This window comes from Dreissena polymorpha, chromosome 3 (genome assembly GCF_020536995.1).
Source record: "Dreissena polymorpha isolate Duluth1 chromosome 3, UMN_Dpol_1.0, whole genome shotgun sequence".
NCBI lineage: Eukaryota > Metazoa > Mollusca > Bivalvia > Myida > Dreissenidae > Dreissena > Dreissena polymorpha.
Window position 1 is genome coordinate 12,297,850 of NC_068357.1, and position 23,228 is coordinate 12,321,077.

General features: G+C 32.9%; 1 protein-coding gene across 1 annotated transcript; it reads right to left on the minus strand.

The window, feature by feature from the left end:
• Positions 1–5,554: 5,554 nt before the first annotated feature.
• Positions 5,555–8,629, minus strand: LOC127871287 (uncharacterized). The gene is made up of 4 exons (XM_052414055.1): positions 8,200–8,629; positions 6,936–6,976; positions 6,006–6,179; positions 5,555–5,826 (listed from the first exon to the last, which is right to left on the minus strand). Exons 1-4 carry the CDS (start codon positions 8,627–8,629, stop codon positions 5,764–5,766), a joined length of 708 nt encoding a protein of 235 aa, XP_052270015.1. The 3' UTR covers positions 5,555–5,763.
• Positions 8,630–23,228: the final 14,599 nt, after the last annotated feature.

Below are 23,228 nucleotides of genomic sequence, written 5' to 3' on the forward strand. Positions count from 1 at the left end.
CCAGGTCGCGACTTGCTCACTCCTGCTGCTGACCGAGATCTTTTAAACAAGGGAATACTTTCGCATTTATAGAGTCACCTTAATTTTGGTGACAATCGCCCTTTTCTTTTACATTTTCAACTTTAATCGTCAGCTGACAGATTCAATCGGCATTGAAGATTTTATCGATCGGAAACGCTGAAATATAATATCCTGACTTTGAAATAAAGTTACACAAAAATACTAAATTAAACAAACCGGTTTAAATTGTTGCTGCTTTTTTGTCACTTGTTAGTCGCATATTGTGTTATTAATCGCAGTTGCGCAGTCTGGTCAGGAGTTGCGCTATCCACTATAAATCTCGCAATGTTTCGTGTTATGTCCTGACCTTCTGCGATATGTGCAGGCTGGACCATAGCTTCACTAGCGACATATGACATTTTCGCATGACGCGTGTCTATACAAATATCTTTGTTTCTTATAAATCGAACATCTTAGCACAATAATTTTCGATAGAAACTTGATGTCAAACTGTGTTATTTATATCAAACTGGTAAATTTGGTAGGCTATTCAGTCTTTCAAGAACGATTTCCATACCGACTGAACGAGTACGGCAAACATTTGTCGTTAGATAATGAAACGATTTCCGTCTATATATGACACTTTATTATTTTGGTAGTTTGTGTTTTCTCATCTTTAAAGCAATACTGTGTTTTCAACGTTTATCGATAGCCCATTATGTCTTCAACGGACAATTAAGTGACCGAGTACGGAGTCAAAATGCAAAGTATTATTTTAACATATATCACACACAATAATATCGAAAATTTTACAACACACAATTTTTATTGTTTTCTGTTGAGTTTTAGCGAATATGGATACATTATTTCCGAATGACACGAATTTTTCCAATGTTCTACGTTTTACTTATTATTATGAAACAATAATGGAACGTTTTTCATTTTTTTTATACACAATGAAATATTGGTTTTATTGATCACTTAGTGAAATAGTATTGGATTTTTCTGTTTTTCTCCCGTTGATCTGATAAAGAATTGGCTGTTATTTAGGTTGGTAACCTTTAACCTTAATTCAAAGCAAATTCAAGCCCAATTTACAAGATAAGTTCTGATTTGAGCTTACTCTCTTTAACATGGCATTCTTCGCAAGAATAACACGATTATCAACTTATAACGCCGACAGAACCATGTTTTTGTTTATATCTTGAACTATGGCTTTTGTTCTAAATATGCCCCTATGCAAATTAAGAGTATATCTATTATCAGTAAATTGAATTTTACTTGTGTTTTAGTCTGCGTATCTAAACAACAACGAAAACGCTGAAGCGTGTTGTAATTGTTTAATGTCATCAAAACATTATGGGAACATTAGACCAATTATAACATGTATTTTTCATTGAACAATTACTAATCAACATGCGGAAAAAATACAAGTTTTCGAAAATTAAACATCATATTAGCAATATAGATCTTGTGTTTGTATCTAAATATATTACTCACATTTTTTAAGTATAGAAAACATGGCAATAAAGAAAATAACGCGTTTATTAAGTAAATTTAACGAGAAAACATGCCAACGTCATGAGAACATATTGGGAAACATGATCACGCAAGGCTTGACATAATGCATTTCGCCAGGATATCAGATGCAATTTTAATAAAGAAATGTCATCGCGGACTTGCTAATTTGTTTTATGTAATGGATTCCATAAATGTAATTACTGCAATTACCTTACAAATGTATGTTTATTTCGAAGAACGAGACTTCTCGATGATATCAAAGTGCAAGACTGTTTAAAAGGAAATGTAAACTATATACACTAAAGCATGCAGAAATTCACCGGGGAAAGTGGTGATAATGTGCAGTTGGATGTACGTTCGTCCTTTATTTTTGGTGCACAGAAGGGAAATAACGTATGACAAGAACGATTCTTTCAAAAAGGAATACCATGCACGATGAGCTATGTCTTACTGCACTTACTATCTCGAATTTAAAATGAAACCCACTTCCCCGGAGGCATGAACGGCTTACGTATGACATTGAAAACCCTGGTTTACAAAAATATATAGACACATATATGCAAATTAATGCATTTTTCCGATTCTTGTTGTTTTATGAGCACATACACTAGTATGTATAATTACAAGGTACTTAACATTTTATAATAGGGTTAAATCTTGCCATGCTAAAGTATTAACTTGTTTATATAGTCACGTACTTCAAAATGACCTAATAAATTTTGTTCTGTTCAACAACTAGGTACAGAGTCAGAGGGTATGTATTTGGTTTCTAAAAACCATGCCTCTGGGATAAAACTGGTCTTACCACAGATGCATTTGATTAAAGGTACAATGTCAACACTTCGGCAAAATGACGATTTTCAGAAAAATTGTCATAGAATCGAATATATTGTATACATAATGTTTAAAAAATAACACTCTTAACTAAGACTTAAGTTAAAACGATCATGTAATAAATGGTTAATCATTCGAAATAAGTAACGATTTTCCTCGATCATATTGAAATTACATGTATTGCTAACATAGTATTTCTAATTTGTAAAAATATTACAGCATGCGCCGCGCAGTGGTTGCGCACATGTTTTGGGGCCAAAGGTCCCCGGTTCAAATCCCAGGGAACATAATATTTTTTCTTCAACTTGTTTTTGTTTCAATAATAGTTAGTTAAGACTATTGAAAAAATAGGTTTGTAAGTAAACATTTTAATGAAGTTTGTAAAAAAATACGAAAATCTGTGAACAAATCAATTTAATAAATACTAAATAATCAAAATACCATGACATTTGTTTTTCCTAAAACATAGCACACGTGAGCATTCTTGGAATATCTTGGCCCTCTTGTTTAAAGAAATACACTCGATCGACCGATGATTCCGCTTACACTATAAAAAGCATACACGTTAAGCTACATGTACCGAAGAAACATGAAGTTTCTTAAAAAAAGCTGCTTCGACGAACGTTTTCCTATTGAGAATAAACAGCCGATCTATTGCTTTAAATACATTTGTCCGCAGGGGCAGACGTTGGGATCACGTTGAATAGCTCCGGCTGGAATATTAATGGCGATTGATACGAGTTTTGTTGCAGTAAGAACCAGTGTGGGAATATTTTATCAAATAATGTTTTACTATACATAATGGCATTAATGACATAATGACATTATGGGTAGGTTCATATTATATCACTGCCATTTATTGCCCCCATCCGATCTGGATTATTTGATAAATTATGAAGTCAAATGCTTTTTCATTGACAAAACACCATGTAAGACAACAGTTTGAAATTAAATTTTTCGATATTTAATCAGTTAAAACTAAACGAGATATAGCAATATCAAATAAAGGATACCTTAAAGTTTTGTATTTCGCAAATGAAATTAACATGATTTCACTGTACATATATTGTCATAATGTATGTGTATATATGCCTTTGTATTTTCTAACTGCATTTCATAAAACATGCTTTTTTAATTTTAGAATTAAGAAGTACGAATAGTGCATGTTCATGTTTAGGCAATGACCGCATGATTCAGTCGAGTAGCATGAACAAAATGAATTGGAGTAAAATGAAGGAGCTATTTTAAAACACCTCTGAATCAGTAGTCAAAAATAACATTCATTTCGTAAGCATTTTATAATTAGAGTGGTGTCATCAACCACGGAGCCCGGGTCAAATACATAAAAATATGCCCAGCATCTCCACTCAACAGAGCAACGTTATATTGATCGATAACGTTATGTCTGCAAAGCATATCATGCCCATATTTTAACCTCTAACATATCAGTAAGGCAATGGCGTATTAGCAAGCGAAACACGAGGAACATTTTAGGGCCAGTTATATTGTTCGATGAATTATTAACTTAAAGAATGTAATGAACTAACTATAAATAGTAAACATTTTGTAAAGGCTGCATTAATACAATTCGAAACTGTGAATGTTGACTTATATTAAGCATTATAATCCTGGGCTAATACGACCTAAACCTTGTAAAAATGTATAACAAAAGAAACATTACAGATTAATAAAACTATTATCAATTATAAATATGGTTAGCTAGTGAACATAAACCATGCCCATGTCAAGTCGATGGTCGCATGATCCAGCCAAGTAGCAATATAAGGTGCATGAATACAATGAATTTGAGTAAACAATATGGGCTGTTTTGAAACAAGATGCCTGTCAAAAACTCTGAATCAGTAGGCAAAAATAACATTTCGTAAGTATTTTAGAATTAGTGTGGCATCAACCAAGGAGCCCGGTAAATGTTAACAGCAATCCTTTCTTCACGTCACCGTGCCTTCAACCAATAACGATTATTTTCCTATTAAAGTAAACAAATCAGACATGCACTGCTGGATTACAGTGAAACAAGTGTAGGGCGTGAATTCAGACTGAACATTGTCTCAGGGATCTATTTTATTGGGAATATGTTTGATTAGATGTTGATATCTTAAATGGCACGGTATTTGATTGCTTTTTAATACTTTTGATATACACATGTGTGTGAGTGTTTTGCGTAGCTGTCGAAGCAAAGTTTTGACCTTTGTTAATTTCAAATGAAATGTCGAGAAATAATCATGTCAGTATGGATCGTCCACATTGCTGAATATACGTAAGCTAAATAAAATAGGAAACATTTTATCTCGGCTTCATTTTCTGCCGATTTGTTCATATAATACTAGTAAAATAAAAATGGCCATGAATTGTCTTACTTTTTCACATCATGGAGTTACTAAAAACGGAGCGGACCAAAAAGGAACCAATTCTTCAAACTTCAACAAACACGGACACACCAATTACGAGTGCATGTTTTTACTCATAAACTTGAAACTTGCTAATTTGATGAAACGCCTATTTATATAATTATATTCAATGGCGTTGTACAAAACATATATATGTACATAAAATTGATAAAAAAAAGAGGTATTGATAATATTATGCAGCATTAATTAAAGGATTTATGATCATAAAATGTGTGATATAAATAAGAACGCTGTAAGGAACTTAAGCAATAAAACAATACCGGCTACACTATTAAAACACAGTAAAAGTAAAATATTATGTAATAAATTGATATAACTAGAGTTAAGACAATAATTATAATGATAATATGAGCAAATATTTGACAACATCAAGACACTGTTTTTCATTAACTAAAAGGATACGTAAAAGGATATCTCTGCACTCTGGCTGTCGGATCCCACAGCTACCGGTCAACTGTCATACTTAAGGACACTTCTTTTGGGTTTTAGCCTTATAAGGTATATTCATATAAGCAAATATTTATATTAATTATTTGATTTAAATTCTTCGAAATCAGTATTTATAGCGGCGTTAAAAATAACCCATTTCATAATCAATAAACAGCTTAGATTACAACATTACTCGGATAAAAAGTCGTTTACAGTTGTTGACATAAAACAATCATTTATTCCTGTATATGTATATTCGTTTAAGAACACACACACATTGAACAATGACAAATATATTTTCTATGATAATAATGTTAACGTTTCCATATTGAAATCTATATTTGCAATACCGTGTGTATTGTTTTCAACAGGTCACATGGTGGATTCAAGAAATAAATACAACTAACGTGGGCGAAATACGCAGTTTTAGTCATTGCATGTGGCATCATGTTGCTGAGAACCTCTCGGATTGAACATAACACCCACAATCTTGAGAAAAGTCATAGTGGTTTGAGGACAAATTTTAGGTTTTACACGATGTCACGGAAGTTTATATATCAACATCATCTTCAACGGGTAGCAACAACATTTGATCCGTTCGCTCAGAACTAATCTGAAACAAAACGAAACAAAACAACTGTATTCGTCTGTACGATACTTCGTACTCGTACTCAGCTATATTTACCTTTAGGAGGCGTTTCTTACAAATCAAATAAGAAATATCGTATAATAAAGACAATATCAATAATATGTATTTCAAAGTGTCCTGTAAACTTAATTACAACCACTTACTCTAGCTATAGACTGTGCATCCTTTTCCATAGAACTCCCGTCGGTTAACGGGAACTCTCCTACGACTCGCCGACGGGCTATGTATCTAAGTGAGAACAACGTGGCCATGATCATCGCTGCTCCTATGGCAACTACAAAGATTGGCACCAACACGCTCAGGACATATCGGTGGTCCTAATGAGGAGATAAAGAACTTTCGTTAGTGTATGTCAGACACGACAAAAATACAAAGCATCACTAAATGTATAGTTAACGTTTTTCTTTTTGTTGCGTATATTGTTTTCTTTTTTTACGCTTTATTGTGAAATGGTATAATAAACTTTAAAAAAAAGGTTTTTGCGCTCTTAAATTAAATGAATATACCACGAAATGCTATTTTATATAAAAATATGTATTATAGAATACATGACAAAACGATTGGTACCATAGTATGCTTGATTAACATATATTGAAAATGTTTAATATAAATATTTATCACATGCCTAACCCTGTTTCCCATGTAATATAACCATTACATATTTTTTTTTATTACACATGTGTAATACAACATTTGTAAGCGTTTTCATTGGCTTAGTTTTCGTTTATTGAACAATCGCATTTTGTTATTTTGTTGAAATGACGTGGCAACGTCAAATGACGTCACGAAATGTAAACAACATTCGGGATTTATCATTATGTTTTCGTAAATATTTATTTAATTTGCTCATTTAAAAGTATGTGATAAAAAGATCTGACACTCGTTGTCATATCATATCAAAGGCTCGCTTACTAACAAAATTCCTGAACTTGTTTAATAAAATATTTTATGATATGACAACTCGTGCCAGATCCTTTATTTATAAACATACAGAGATATGGGTGGACACTTAAAGCATTTCATATACTATTGCTCTAGATACAATTTATTGCAATTATTTAAAATTCTCCTACCTTGAACAGATCTGAATCGAACGGCTCATCGTCCATAGGCACTGGAATCGTAGTTTAATATAAAAGTAATAAATTATGTAATTATTCATGTTCTATCAATTGTTCAAGTTGTTAAGGAAAAATATATAGCTGCGTTATCGATTATGTGTGTGCAGATGTAAACTGCGAGATACCGTTTAATCATGAGGTGTGCAAATCTAAACAAAGACAGTTGTATCACATTTCACCAGCAAAGTAACGTCAGAACAGAACAGAACAGAATAGTTTATTTTTGACTTAAGCATCGTCGTTAACATACGTACAAATAAATTACATAATGCGTTGAAGTACACACAAAACACACATCATTTTAAAGAACAGTTAATTCAAATAATCACGAAGCAAACATATTTAGTGAACATATTTCGTGAGAACGGCCCATGGATGGGGTTAATACATTGTGATCACACAATGTAATGCGTATAGTTTTACAAATGTAGCAATCACAACATAATTCTGACCTTATTTTCTTTGTAAAAAATGTATTACTTACTTATACTTCATATATATGACATTTCCTCTCATTGTTAAGCATTTTAAACTAAACATGGCTAGCTTTCTGAAGACAGTTTTGTTTGAACAATTACGTAGTTTAATAAACATGAACATATTTGGCTGATTTCTGTAATATTTGGGAATTAATGCATTCCTAACATCTTTATAACATGGACATTAAAGAACAAAGTGACATTTATCCTCGACGTCATTTAGGTAACATTTGTCGGATTAAGCTGATATTAGTTACACTCATGTTGGCTTAGCACATACACGATTGAATATATGTTATTCAGCTTGAAATGCGGAATTAATTGGAAGTTTACCGTTTATTACATTTTTGCAATAACAAAATTCATTTTATACCATAGAGCTGTTTTCGTATGTTTGATTATGAAAATGAATGTCTCTATTGTAGACCCTCAATAATTGACAGTTCAATTCGTTTCGATGTGGCGTATTCGCGTCATGCACGAAATACGAAAACACAACAACATCATTTTCATTAGATATGGACACAATTTCAAATATCATAGAACGGTTATACTTATGTATTGGTATCAGATCTGACTGTAACGCGACTTACAATATATGGAAAAATAATTTAATATTTGAAAAAATATAATGTGTCATATACTTCCGGTTTGAATGTATTTTATAAGCCACGATATGTCACATTATATAACTCTTTAACTCGTGAACAAAAGTATTTTTGAATATTTTAGCTTACTCAGCTGCAAATGGTGATGGAACAATCTCGGGTTATGTGTTTGCTGACGAATGAAAGTCGTCGCCCGATGTTTTATGGAATACTGGACTTCATGGGTCTCAAGCGGCTGTCTGCGCTCTGTTGTAGATGCCTTGTGTTTAGAGTCTGTTTTGTCAGAACTAGCGAATGATTCACGGGCAACTTCCTCAGCAGATGTAAGTAGTGTCACTGGAGTTGTGTTGACATATGAAATATCGCCCGGTACAGAAACAACCGATTCCGTTCTTGGTATATTTCCACGTGTATAGTTTGCGTAGTTTGCACCAGTTGGACCTAACGAACTGTTTAAAATGTTGTCACTTTCAGCTGTATTTGTGAAGACACCATTCCTTTCAGTTGTATTTATAAAGACATTATTATTTTCCAAATCGTATTGTTGTATGGGTATCATGCTTGTGCGTGCATGATATGAACTCGATGAAGTAAGTTTTAAAACCTGTTTATTACGGTAATTATCACGGTGTTCATTTACATGCGCACATTTACCCAATAGTATAAATATAACCATGTCAATAAAAATGAGATATGGGCAGAAAAAGCACCTATTGGAGACCATTTTCCTTTTGTCGAGAAAACACTTTTGTATTAAATGTTACCTTAAAATTTTGCACTCGATCATATCATTATTATTACCTACTTTATACCGACCACTACTCAATTACAATAACATAACAAAATATGAAGCCTATATATTTAAGCAAACGATAATCCAATCACATCCACATGTAACTTGTTGACATCAAATTTAAGTAGATTAAATATTTTTTATGAAAAATGAATTCATTAATTCATGTATTTCTCTGCTGTAACGAACATGCTGCCTAAATATAAAATTTCAAATGATCCACGAGGGAAGGCAGAACCAGCGGATGAGACCGTCTGATATCGGAAAACTTCACCGCTCAGAATGGCGTAGACTTAGAAACAGCAGGCTATACATATAGAATATGTATTCCCATTATAAATGTTTTATCATGTGTGAACATGCATATATTATTATATATATATTGAGTATTGAATCATTAACTTTAAAAAATACAAACTGGTAAATATAGGGTATAGGTCCATGCTCGTTTATTTTAAATAAAATCCCTACACGTCACCCATGATTTCCTGCACATATTTAAGATAATGCTGCTTCTAAAAAACTATATCTCTGTTTTCCTGACAATGATCTTGTTGAAAACTGCTTCTTATGTTAATAATATTCACTCATGTGAATAATATTAGCTTATTGGCGTGGTGTTCAATACGGCCATATTTTTGGTCATGAACATATCAGACACATATATTCGGCAAAGAAAAACTCTTAATTTAAACAGACAATGACGTGAGACATAAGTTGTAAGCATTGTTGCTCGAGAAATAAGCTACGAAGAAAATCATATTATCGTTTGAGTAAACAATGCCCGTTCGATTTGATGTATTGGACAATACAACTCTGTATTGCCCATTTAATGAGATGAAGTAACGCTGTCGACGTACATCAAATTTGCTTTGGTGTTAAATAATTTTTTATATCCGTCGTTCAGTATTTCAGTAATATCAGTCTATTGAAAAACACAATTTTCATTGGCTCGCTGGTTTACATGCAATAAGTGCACATCCACATTTGCCATTAACTAACAATTGACGCTTAAATAAAAAATGAGAGTGATATACAAATCGAAACTTATTTATGTGGCCAGTAATAAGGTCCGCGATCGACGATCAATCGGAAGTCAACTCAATGTGTTAACCCTTTGCATGCTGGGAAATTTGTCGTCTGCTAAAATGTCGTCTGCAGAATTTCTAAAATTAGCATTTTCTTCGATTTTTTTCAAAGAATACTATCAGAATAGCAAACAGTTTGGATCCAGATGAGACGCCACGTTCTGTGGCGTCTCATCTGGATCCAAACTGTTTGCAAAGGCCTTTAAAATTCAGCTCCAGCGCTTTAAGGGTTAAACGTCATTCGCATTTATTTTTGTTAAACAAATGATAACTGATTAAATCATAAATAAAATAAAATATGTCATACATGTAAATGCGCATTACATTATAAAGTGTAAGCGCATTACATTATAAAGTATAAGAAATAACCCCATCAAAGAGTATTGAAGTGCAAAAACTTTCAGTTAGACCAAAGTGTTTGTTTATAAATAAGCAAACACTTTATTGATTGATTATTTAACTGTAAAGTTAAGTCAGAATAAAAGCTCAAGCCAATCAATTAAACTTACACATTGTTTTCTTAAGGAAATGAACTTTGTTTAACATATTTAATTTATTTTTAATGAACGCAATTATTGGACGATCACGTGCTGCGAATCAATGCAACTTATTGGACTATCTAAATAGATATGTTAAAATAGGAATTTCAATGTTATATGCAAGTAAAATTCCATTTAAAACGTCATATCGAGATTGGTTATGAATATTCTGTTAATTTATGCTAGGTCTTAAAAGATATGCAAACATCATTATGCAAAGTCACTATCAGTGATCCTGTAGTGCAGCGGTTAAACGGCAACGTCTATAATTCAGATATAATAATCAGAACACATTAAATGACAGAAAAATGACTTCGTTGTAAATGTGTCCAACGTCACTAGCATTTGACATTTGTACAAAAAACAGCATGGTCTTAAACCAGTCATAATCCAGATGTGACCTGGCAATCGATGCTGCTCAAATAGCGAAGCGTAACAAGATTTTGCTAGAGGAATGGTTTAAAGTGCAGACCACTTTAAATTTCGTGCGTTGTATGAGAGTCGTGTGTCGCTTAACCACCATCATTAATTACGTTAAAGTACTGTGGAAACAAGCCAACCTCACGGGAACATCTTTGGATACATTATTCACGCAAGGCTTAACAGAAGACCTTTCCGCTGGATATCAGATGCAATATTCAATTAGCAAGCAGATTCGTTGCCTTTCTTATGTATTGTAGAGAATGAATTCAACTATGGTGCATTTACTCTAATTGCTTTAAAAGCGAAATATTCGTCAATTTCGAAATACAAACAAATGATAAAAATGCATAATATTTTTTATATTAATAATGGGACTCTATAAATCTTACCTACGCCCGGTAAAAGAACTTATGAATCCCCAATAGGGATACGCTTAAAATAATAAGTTGTACTTCCGGGGATATATAAATTGACACGAAAACTGTCAAAATGGAGCCTTAAAAGGTGAGTCGTTTTGATTGTTCACATATATACTCTATTTGGAGAAATTTTCTCCCAAAAAGCTTAATTCTATTCGACCGAACACTCATTATATATGGTGATTTGTACTTAATAAAGATTATTCTTTTGAATCCGTCCTGAAATCGCTTTTCTGGAGCTGACCTAAATAGACAATGTGGTTAGCGGTTCGCATTTTCATCGACATTCTTACTCGTAACAGTCGGAGATTGAATTCATTTTGTCATATCTCAATATTTAACATTGCCAGAGACATCACAATCTTTTTCTTTGTCTAAAATCGTTTTGGAACGGCCACAATTCACCAACTCGAATAGGGATACATACGTTGTATTGGGATTCATAAGTTGTATTCGTAGTCAGCATATCTCTCGTTCGTGTCAATTACTTGGGGTCGAGTAATATTGTTGTGCTGCAAGAAATGACTGATATTAGGTCTACTTATATATTCTTAGACTATCAGTGATGGTGACACTATCATTATTACTTCTAGAATTATGTTTTAATTGGTTGATAAGTCATTTTTTTAACATACATGAACTAAATTAAAGTATTGTATTTAAAGTTGCTTTACCGGGCGTGTTACCAGGGAATGAATTCTTATTCAGTACTGAACAAAATGAATGGAACAATATTAAACCTTAACATGGCCACAACTTGCCTAAGCACCTTGAAACTTGAGGTGCAAACTGGCGGCTTGGGGGAGGGGGAGGCTTAAACTGATTGGAAGGCACCCGAACCTCTCAATTAACCAAGAAATTAACATAAAACACAATAATACAGCACACAGCTATTTCTAATAGAAATGTTTAATATATTTGAAAAATCAAGCTAGAAAGTCGCTGATATGATTTTTTATTTATGGGACAGTGGATTGTAATATGTATTTAGCTTTGGCTTTAAATAAAGGTGGCAAACAGAACTGGAATGAGCCGTCATGGTTCATATAGCGTATGTCATTACGCGTACGTTGATAAAACAACTGCAAATATATAATTGTCATCACGATCCATTCTTCGTATCTGGATACTTTTGTAGATTTTGGAGAAAAACTCTTTTTTAATGCAAGCAGACAATGAAAGACAATAGTGTGACATTAGATTTATGCATTCTTGATCAGTTTCAAAGAAATCAAATTTTGGTTGGGGCCTTCGAATTGTGTATTTCGAATATATAATGAATATGATTTCAATGTAAATATCTGGGCATAATATAATTGCATCAATGCTGTCTTACTTCAAGAGTCATACATGCGTTTTTGAAATTTATTAATTTTAAAAGTACAAATAAAGAGGCGGAAAGTTATCTTACAGGCTGCTTGATGCCCAATAAAAATAATTTGAATATAGACATAACATTTTCTCAATTAAGACTTAACGTTGTCGCAAAAGAGACTAAACGTTGTCGCAAGTGAGACATAACGTTGTCGCAAGTGAGACATAACGTTGTCGCAAGTGAGACTTAACGTTGTCGCAAGTGAGACATAACGTTGTCGCAAGTGAGACTTAACGTTGTCGCAAGTGAGACTTAACGTTATCGCAAGTAAGGCTTAAAGTTGATATAAGAACGTTTTTTTGTACCTCACCTGTCGAGCTATTGTAGTAGATGAATCTCCTGCATCCGTCCTCGTTTGTCGTCATCAATTTGTTTCAACCGATATCTACTCAGGCACCTTTTTTCAGATTTTCAAAGTGTTCTGGTCCAATATATGTACGTCAAGAGAGCTGAACATTAAACTTTTAAACATATTCACTTAAACTAAAGGCTAGATAAAGCGATCGATTTCGAAAGTTTTCACTGTTTACATATAAGATCATCAAGTTACCCCTAGGGCGGTAGTCATACGTAAACATATACTAACACAGAAAGTAAATACGTATCGAAATAATAATAGTTATCGCAAGAAATGTACATACACGGATGCTTTTGCATTTTGTTAAATCGTTCTTCTTTGTACACTCGACCAGTGAATCTTATACACACATTTTTTTATAAAAAATGGATACGTAGACTAATCTGTTAAAAAAATAATTAAAATGGAAAATTCGCTAACACTTATTTTTGTAGTTTATTTTATTGTATTACTTTGCATAAAATTGTTGTGTCTGTTTATTAAACATTGTCTTTTTGACCTCTATTAAACATTCGGATGACCTAAAATTGAATCAATGTACACTGTCGTTAGAAATGAGGTAACATTTATAATTCAACTATATATATTTTCCAACATCAAAATGTATTAAACTAATATTTAAAGAATATTAGATTAATATCTGTATGAACTTGAATAAATCCGATTTTTATCCGAAATGCTTACATTAAACACGGCTCTAAAAGCATCGGCTAACACTCGGCTATGTAAACTATGTGTTCAGTAATAAAACAATTGTAACACGATCTTCACCGACAATAACAACTTTTCTCAGCAACTTTTTTTCATATTAGATATCTTGTATTGACGACAAACCATTGAAATTTAATTGAAAAAACCCTGATTGTTTACGTCCGGTCAGATCTTTCTAAATAAGGCTGAAGACGACGATACCAAGAAATTGTGTGCGTTCTCTGATATCTGTGCGAGAGCTTGTTTATAATGATGCTAGTCGTACGAGCAGTGGTTTGTTGCCTGAATCAGTTTTTGGGAATTCTCTTTTACCGTACCGCTCTGTAGCGGAAATAGTGTTTATCTGCCTATAAATTGATTTGTATTGACCACTGTAAACGCTCGGAAGTTCTGTCTTAATTAGTAAAGCTTTAAATTCACACCAATGGTTTTCTGTTAAACACCATCTCAATTGTTTGAAGTTAACAGTTTGTCTAACGAAAATATGGTGATAGTAAAGATTTATATACATCTAGTCGGATTATGATTCGCATGGCCGTCATAAGTTATGTGACTTATTTTTGTGATCTAATGAATATGTTCCACGTATCAGATGGAGTGTGCAAATGAAGACTAATCGACTAAACACGTGTTTGTTAATCATGTATCAGAATCAACAGGGGGACCTTGTCATTAACTCTCTGACTTTGTCCGGCAGAATTAACGATTTTGTCTCCCCTAAAATTAATCGCAATATACGTGTATTTATTTTATATGATACATTCTGTTAAGTTCATATTTAAGCAAGCTCCATTTCATCATTAAAATATCTTATAAACGTCCCATGCTTGACTAATGCTTGAGTGTAAATGGTTCATTGATGCGTTTGCTAAATGTTTTTAGTTTTACTATCGGTTTGATTTAAGCACGTATTACACTATTTGTCTGATCAATTACTTAAGAAATCCTATAGTTACGTTCAGATAAATGTACATTAACATACATAAATGTCTCATTGAAACATACTTTTCCATAGATTATGTCTGTTTCTAATGTCCATTCCAACATACAGAATTATGTTGAGAACATGAATAAAGATGTCTTCACAAAACATGCGTATTAAGGTAAATGTATATGGGCCGTGCTCTGTGAAAAGGGGGTTTAATGCATGTGCGTAAATGATCGTCCGAGACGAGCCTGTGCAGTCCGCACAGGATAATACTTAACAAGGACGACACTTTCCGCTTTTATGCAAATTTTCGTTTCGAGACAATCTCTTCTTAGCAAAAAAGTTTAAGCGGAAAGTGTCGTCCCTGATTAGCCAGTGTGGACTGCACAGTCTAATCTGGATTGACGCTGTGCGCACATGCATTTAACCCCCTTTTGCACATAGCACGGCTTATATGTATGTTATGTTCACATCGCTATGTCTGGGCAATCATTAATCAGGCCTGTTTAACGATCTAGAGCAGTGGCAACACATAATAGACCATTGGCGCAACCCAGACGCTACATTTAATACCATAAATGTCATCGCTTTGTTTTTGAAGCATAACGCAAAGCCATTAGGTCATGAATTAAATATTTATGGTAAATTTTTTGTAAAGGCTGCATTTAAATAATTCATTATACATTATAATCATGTGCTTATACAACCTAAACATTGTAATGATTGTATAACAAAAGAAACATTAAAGAACAAAAGAAACATTAACGATTAAATAACTATTATCAATTATTAATATGGTCAGCTAGTGAACATTAACCCTGCCCTTGTCAAGTCGATGGTCGCATGATCCAGCCAAGTAGCAATATAAGATGCACGAATACAATTAATCAATTGAGTAAAAAAATATGTGTTGTTTTGAAACAAGATTCCTGTCAAAAACCCTGAATCAGTAGGCAAAAATATCATTTTGTAGAATTTTTCAATTATCTTTATTTGTACTTTTCATTATTTGATTTAGATTAATTTATAGCGGCGTTAAAAATAACCTATTTCATGTTCAATAAACAGCTGAGATAACAACATAACTCGGATGGAAAGTCGTTTACAGTTGTTGACATAAAATGATTTATTCCTGTATATATATATTCGTTTCAATGACAAATATATTTTCTAGGATAATTTTGTCAACATTTCAAAGTCCATAATTGGCATCTGTTTTTGCAATACCGTGTATATTGTTAACAATGGGTCACTGATGGTGGGTGCAAAAAATAAACACAACTAACGTGGGCGAAATACGCAGTTTTAGTCATGGCGTGTGGCCTCATGTTACTGAGAAGCTCTCGGATTGAAAATAACACCCGCAATCCTCAGGGAAGTCATTGTTATTTTAGGACAAAGTTTAGGTTTTACACGATGTCACGGATGGTTATATATCAATATCATCTTCAAAGGGTAGCAACAGCATTCGATCCGTTCGCTCTAAACTAACCTGAAAGAAAACGAAACAAAACAACTGTATTCGTCTGTAGGATACTTCGTACTTGTATTCAGCTATATTTACTTTTAGGAGGCGTTTTATTTCATATCAAATCGGGAATATCGTATAATATTGACAATATCTATTTTTCAAAGTGCCCTGTAAACTTAATTTCAACCACTTACTCTAGATATAGACTGTGCATGCTTTTCCATCGAACTCCCGTTGGTCAACGGGAACTCTCCGACGGCTCGCCGACGAGCTATGTATCTAAGTTAGAACAGCGTAGCCATGATCATCGCTGCTCCTATGGCAACTACAAAGATTGGCACCAACACGCTCAGGACATATCGGTGGTCCTAATGAGTAGATAATGGACTTTCGTTAATGTTTGTAAGACACGACAACTATACAAAGCATCACAAACCGTAAAGTTAAAGTTGTTACTTTTGTTGCGTATATTGTTTTCTTTTTTAAAGCTTTATTATGGACTTGTATAATAACATATGAAGAAAGTATGTGTTTTTGCGCTCTTAAATTAAATGAATATACCACGAAATGCTATTTTATATAACTATATGTTTTATAGAATAAATGAAAAACGATTGGTATCAAAGTATTCTTTATAAACATATAGTGTGTGAATGTCAGAGTTTATTTACAGGTCTCGCTGCGTCTTCACGACTGCCGTATTTGCGGACCTGCCCCTGTGACCTTTCAGGGTAAAAAGATTAATTTTGAGCCAAAGTAGGTCAAAATTACCCCAACTTCTCGGGTTTTCGCCGAAGGTTTATTTTTTTTAATACAAATACACCAGTTCACGGTGGCCAATGAGACCTTATCGTTCACTGGTATAAAAAAAAGAAAAAAAGGAGAATAATATTACAATAATAAAAAACCTTAATCATAGGAGATCAATTATAATATAAAATAGGTAGATAATTAGGTAGATCTTTCGTTAAGTGGATGAATTTTGACCTATTATAACCATAACTAGTATTTTTATAATCATCATCATTACCCCCCCCCCCCCGCATCATAATCATCACCAGTATAAACATATATTGAACATGTCTAATATATATAGGATCTGGCACGAGTTGTAATATCATACCATATTTTATTAAACGAATTCAGAAATTTTGTTAGTAAGCGAGCCTTTGGCGAGCTTACTAACGAGTTTCCTGGACGAGTTTAATAAAATATGGTATGCTATCACAACGAGCGTCAGATCTTTTTTATCACATGCTTTTAAATGAGCAAATTAAATAAATATTTACGCAAACATAATGATAAATCCCGAATGTTGTTTACATTTCGTGACGTCATTTGACGTTGCAACGTCATTTCAGCAAAATAACAAAATGCGATCGGTCAATAAACGAAAACTAAGCCAATGAAAACGCTTAAAATGTTTTATTTTATACCTGTTTAATGCTTTTAACAAAATACAGGTTGTATCAAACGTTGAAATAAAAAATCCCGTATTACGCTACTCGCTGTTTCCAATTCCGTATTACCATACTAGCCGGACTACTTCGATCGATTTAATGACGTCACATTACACGAACCGAAAATAGAAATATTTTATATTACGAAATATATTACGTTGTACATCGTGTGACGTCATTTCTGTGACAAATCACAATACTTTTATCTAAATTCTGTAAGGACATGTCGGACGTGGTGTTTTTTATCAGTAAACAATGCGTTAAAAACGCATTTTGGAGTGTGTGTTTATCATGCCTAATGTATATTTCGATAGGAATACAATAAAATAGTGTGGTTTAAACTAAGTTTCGATAAAGACATGGAAGATAGAAGTGCAAGTGCATATCGTTTACACGTTTTTGTTATAAACATCGGATTAAAGTTGTCAACTTTATTGTTATAAAAATTGGATTAACGATGGCATTAAGGTAAGCGTGTCGGAAACCTGGGTTTTCCCGTTTCGAATGTTTACACGTTAATTTACATCAACTGTATTCATACGCGTCTTAAATAAACTATGGCGTACCGTTTTAGTCATTGTTTTGTCAACATACATTTGTCAACTGTTTTCGTTAGTTGTTGTATATAATAAAAGTAATATTACGCTAGTCAATTGTTCCAAGAGTTTGTATCACTCTAGTGGCTTGTGCTATTTCGCATCACACTCGAGGTTCCGCCTCTCGTGTGATACGTCATCACACAAGCCACTCGAGTGATACAAACTCTTGGAACAATTGACTAGCGTAATATTCCGTATGTATTACACATGTGTAATACAAAAAAAAATGTAATTGTTGTATTACATGGGAAACAGGGTAAAGCATGTGATAAAAATACATATAAACATACAGAGATATGGGTGAACACTTAAAGCATTCCATACTATATACAATTTGTTGCAATGACTTAAATTCTCCTACCTTGAACAGATCTGTATCGAACGGCTCATCGTCCATAGGCACTTGAATTTTAATTTAATATAAAAGTAATAAATTATGTAGTTATTCATGTTTTATCAATTGTTCAAGTTGTTTTGGAACAATATATAGCTGCGTTATCGATTATGTGTGTGCAGATTTAAACTGCGAGATACAGTTTAATCATGAGGTATGCTCATGTAAACAAAGACGATATTTTTTTTATCACATTTCACCAACAAAGCAACGGTATACTTGTATCGGCAATGTGTTGACAGATCTTTGAGATACCTTGCTTTATTCAAGTATTGTGTCAGAGCATAACATAACAGAATAGTTCATTTTTTACTTAAGAATATGAAGCCCATCGTCGTCAAAATATACATATAAATAAATAACAGAATGCGTTGAAGTATACACACAACAAACATCATTTAAAGAACAATTAATTTAAATAAACACGAAGAAAACACATTTCGTGAATATATTTCTTGAGAATGACACATGGATGGGGTTAATACGTAGTGATCACACAATGTTGTGCGTATAGTTTTACAAATGTTGCAATAATTACATAATTCTGACCTCATTTTCTTTGTACAAATGTATTACTATTTTACACTTCATGTTTATGACATTTCCTCTCATTTTCAAGCACGTTAAACTTAACATGGCTAGCATTCTTAAGACAGTTTTGTTTGAACTATTACGTAGTTTAATAAACTTAAACATATTTGGCCGAATTCTGTAATATTTGTGAATTAATGCATTCATAACATCATTATAACATGGACAAATAAGAACAAAGTGCAATTTATCCTCGATGTCATTAAGGTTAATTTTGTTGGATTAAGCTGATATAAGTTACACTCATGTCGCCGTAGCACATACACGATTGAATATATGATATTCAGCTTGAAATGCGGAAATAATTGGAAGTTAACCGTTTATTACATTTTTGCAATAGCAAACTTCATTTTATACCCTAGAGCTGTGTTCGTAATTTTGATTATCAAAATGAATTTCTCTTTTGTAAATCTCTAAATAATTGACAGCTCCATTCGTTTCGATGTGGCGTATTCGCGTCAAGCACGAAATACGAAAACACAACAACAACACTTACATCAGATATGGACAACATTTCAAATATTATAGAATGGTTATATTTATATATATGTATCAGACTTAAACGCGACTTACAATATATGGAAAAATAATTTGATATTTGAAAAAATATAATGTGTCATGTGCTTCCGGTTTAAATGTATTTAATAAGCCACGATATGTCACATTATGTATCTCTTGAACTCGTGAACAAAAGTATTTTTTAATATTTCCACTTACTCAGCTGCAAATGGTGATGGAACAATCTCGGGTTATGTGTGTGCTTACGAATGAAAGTCGTCGCCTGATGTTTTATGGAATACTGGACCTCATGGGGCTCAAACGGCTGCCTGCGCTCTGTTGTAGATACCTTGTGTTAAGAGTCTGTTTTGGCAGAATTGTCGAATGATTCACTGGCAACTTCCTCGGTAGATGTAGGTAGTGTCACTGGAGTTGTGTCGACATATGAAATATCACCCGGTACAGAAACAACCGATTCCTCTCTTGGTATATTTCCTCGTGTATAGTTTGCGTAGTTTGCACCAGTTGGACCTAAAGTATTGTTTAAAATGTTGTCACTTTCAGTTGTATATGTGAAGACACCATTCATTTCAGTTGTATTTATAAAAACATTATTATTTTCCAAATCGTATTGTTTTAAAGGTATCATTATTGTGCATGCATGATATGAACTCGATGTAGTAAGTTTTAAAACCTGTGCATTACGGTAATTATCACGGTGTTCATTTGCATTCGCGCATTTACACAAAAGAGTGAATATAACAAGGTAAATAAAAATGATATATGGACAGAAAACGCACCTTTTGGAGACCATTTTCCTTTTGTCGAGAAAACACTTTCGTATTAAATGTCACATGCTGATACCCTAAAGTTTTGTAGTTGATCATATCATTATTATTACCTTCTTTATACCTAACACTACTCAATTACAATAACAAACAAAAATATGAAGCCTATATATTTAAGCAAACGATTATTCAATCACATCCACGTGTAACTTGCTGACATCAAATTTAAGAAGATCAAACATTTTTATGAAAAATGAATTCATCAATCAATGCATTTCTCTGCAGTAAAGAACATGCTGCCTAAATATATAATTTCAAATGATCCACGTGGGAAGATAGAATCAGCGGTTCACACTGTCTGATATCGGGAAACATCACCGCTCAGAATGTCGTAGACTTGAAAACAGCAGGCGATACTTGTAGAACGAAGCAATATGTATTCACATTAAAAACGTTTTATCATGCGTGAAAATGTAATAAATATATTATGCATATATATATTGAATATTGAATCATTAACTTGAAACAATACAAACTGGTAAATATCGGGTATCGGTTTATGTACGATTATTTAAAATAAAATCCTTACACGTCACCCAAGATTTCCTGCACATATTTATGATAATGCTTTTTCTAAACATACTATTTCTATGTATTCCTGACAATGATCTTGTTGAAAACTCCTTTTCATGTTAATAATATTCACTCATGTGAATTATATTAGCTTTTTGGCGTGGTGTTCTATACGGCTATATTTTTGGTCATATACATATCAGACATATCATATTCAGCAAAGAAAATTTTTCGTAATTTAAACAGACAATGACGTGTGACATAAGTTGAAAGTATTGTTGCTCGAGAAATAAGCTCCTAAGAAAATAATATTATCGTTTGAGTAAACAAGGACCGTTCGATCCGAGGTATTGGACAATACAACTCTGTATTGCCCATTTTATGAGATGGAGTAACGCTGTCGACTTTACATCAAATTTGCTTTTGTGTTTGTTTATTTTTGGTATTTTTCGTTCAGTAATTCAGTAACATCAGTCAATTTAAAAAACAATGTTTATTGGCTCGCTGGTTTTCATGCAATAAGTGCACATCCATTTGTCATAAACTCACAATTGACGCTTTATTCAAAGATGAGGGGTATACAAATCAAAATCTTTTTTGTGGCCAGTAATTAGTTCCGCGATCGACAAAAAATCGGAAAACAACCCCAAGTGCCACACGTCATTAATATATTTTTTTTTAAACAAATGATAACTGATTAAATCATAAATGAATTAAAATATATCATACAAGTAGATGCGCATTATACGTTATAAAGTGTAGGCGCATTACATTATAAAGTGTAGGATATAACTCCATCAATGAGCATTGAAATAGCAAGAAACTTTCAGTTAGACCAAAGTGTTTGCGTTATAAATCAGCAAATGCATTGATTAATTAATTATTTAACTTAACGTTAAGTCAGAGAAAAAGTTCAAGCCACTCAATTAAACTTACACATTGTTTTCTTCAGGAGAAGAAATTTGTTAAACTTAACTTCTTTAATTTTTAATTAACGTAGGTGTGTCCAGTACAGTTATGCAACTGATTCGATTATCTTTATAGATATGTTATAATAGGAATTTCAACGTTATATGCAAATACAACCCTATTTAAAACGCAAAAGCGAGTTTGGTTTAGAATATTCAATGAGTTTCCTTAATTTATTTAAATATACTAAGTCTTAAAAAATATGCAAACATCAGCATGTTAAGTCACTACAAGTAATCCTGTAGTGCAGCGGTTTAAAGGCAACGTCTGTAAAACAGATATAATTATCATAACAAATATAGGTTGATCGGTGGCATGTTTAAATAATTAAAACATGTTTTTAATTCAATAACAGAAAAATGACCCATCCTTATTCATTATTATTCTTTTTTTACAAACAGCCAGAGAAACAAACACATATTAACCTTTTTTTCATCAAAAGGAAATCACAAGGTCAAAAAGTAGATATTAGCATATCTTGTATAACATGTTTGAACAGTATTGCTGCTACATGGTATCAATTTGTTTTATGATCCTATACATTTATACATTGTATGTCTTATATTGAATAAAAAAAAGAAAAAAAAAACTGACTTGGTTTTAAATGTGTCCAACGTCACTAGCATTTGCAATATATATCTATTTATAACATGGTATTAAACCAGTCATAATCCAGATGTGACCCGGCAATCGATGCTGCTCAAATAACGACGCGTAACCAGATAATGCTTAATGGATTGTTTAAAGTGCAGGCCACTCAAAATTTCGTGCGTTGTTTAAAAAACCTATGTATCGCTAAACCACCATATTTAATTACGTTAAAGTACTGTGAAACAAGCCAACCTAACGGGAACATAATGGGAGACATTATTCACGCAAAGCTTAACAGAAGACATTTCCGCTGCCTATCAGTTTCACTATTCAAAAAGCAAGCAGCTACGTTGCCTTTCTAATGTGTTGTATAGAATAAATTCAACTGTGGTGCATTTACTCCAATGATTTTAAAAGTGAAATATGTGTGAATTCCGAAATACAAACGTATGATAAAAATGCATATATTAATAATTAAACTCCAGAAATCTTACCCACACCCGGTAAACCAACTTATGAATCCCCAATAGGGATAAGCTTAAAATAAAAAGTTGTACATCCGGGGATACATATATTGACACGACAACTGT

Excerpts from the sequence above, each read along its gene's own strand:
- LOC127871287 (XM_052414055.1), bottom strand. The coding sequence starts at position 8,629 with ATGATACCCATACAACAATACGATTTGGAAAATAATAATGTCTTTATA. Across the intron at positions 6,180-6,935 it reads TCGATTCAGATCTGTTCAAG|GACCACCGATATGTCCTGAG; the intron begins GTAGGAGAATTT and ends TCTCCTCATTAG. Across the intron at positions 5,827-6,005 it reads ATGCACAGTCTATAGCTAGA|ATTAGTTCTGAGCGAACGGA; the intron begins GTAAGTGGTTGT and ends GTTTTGTTTCAG.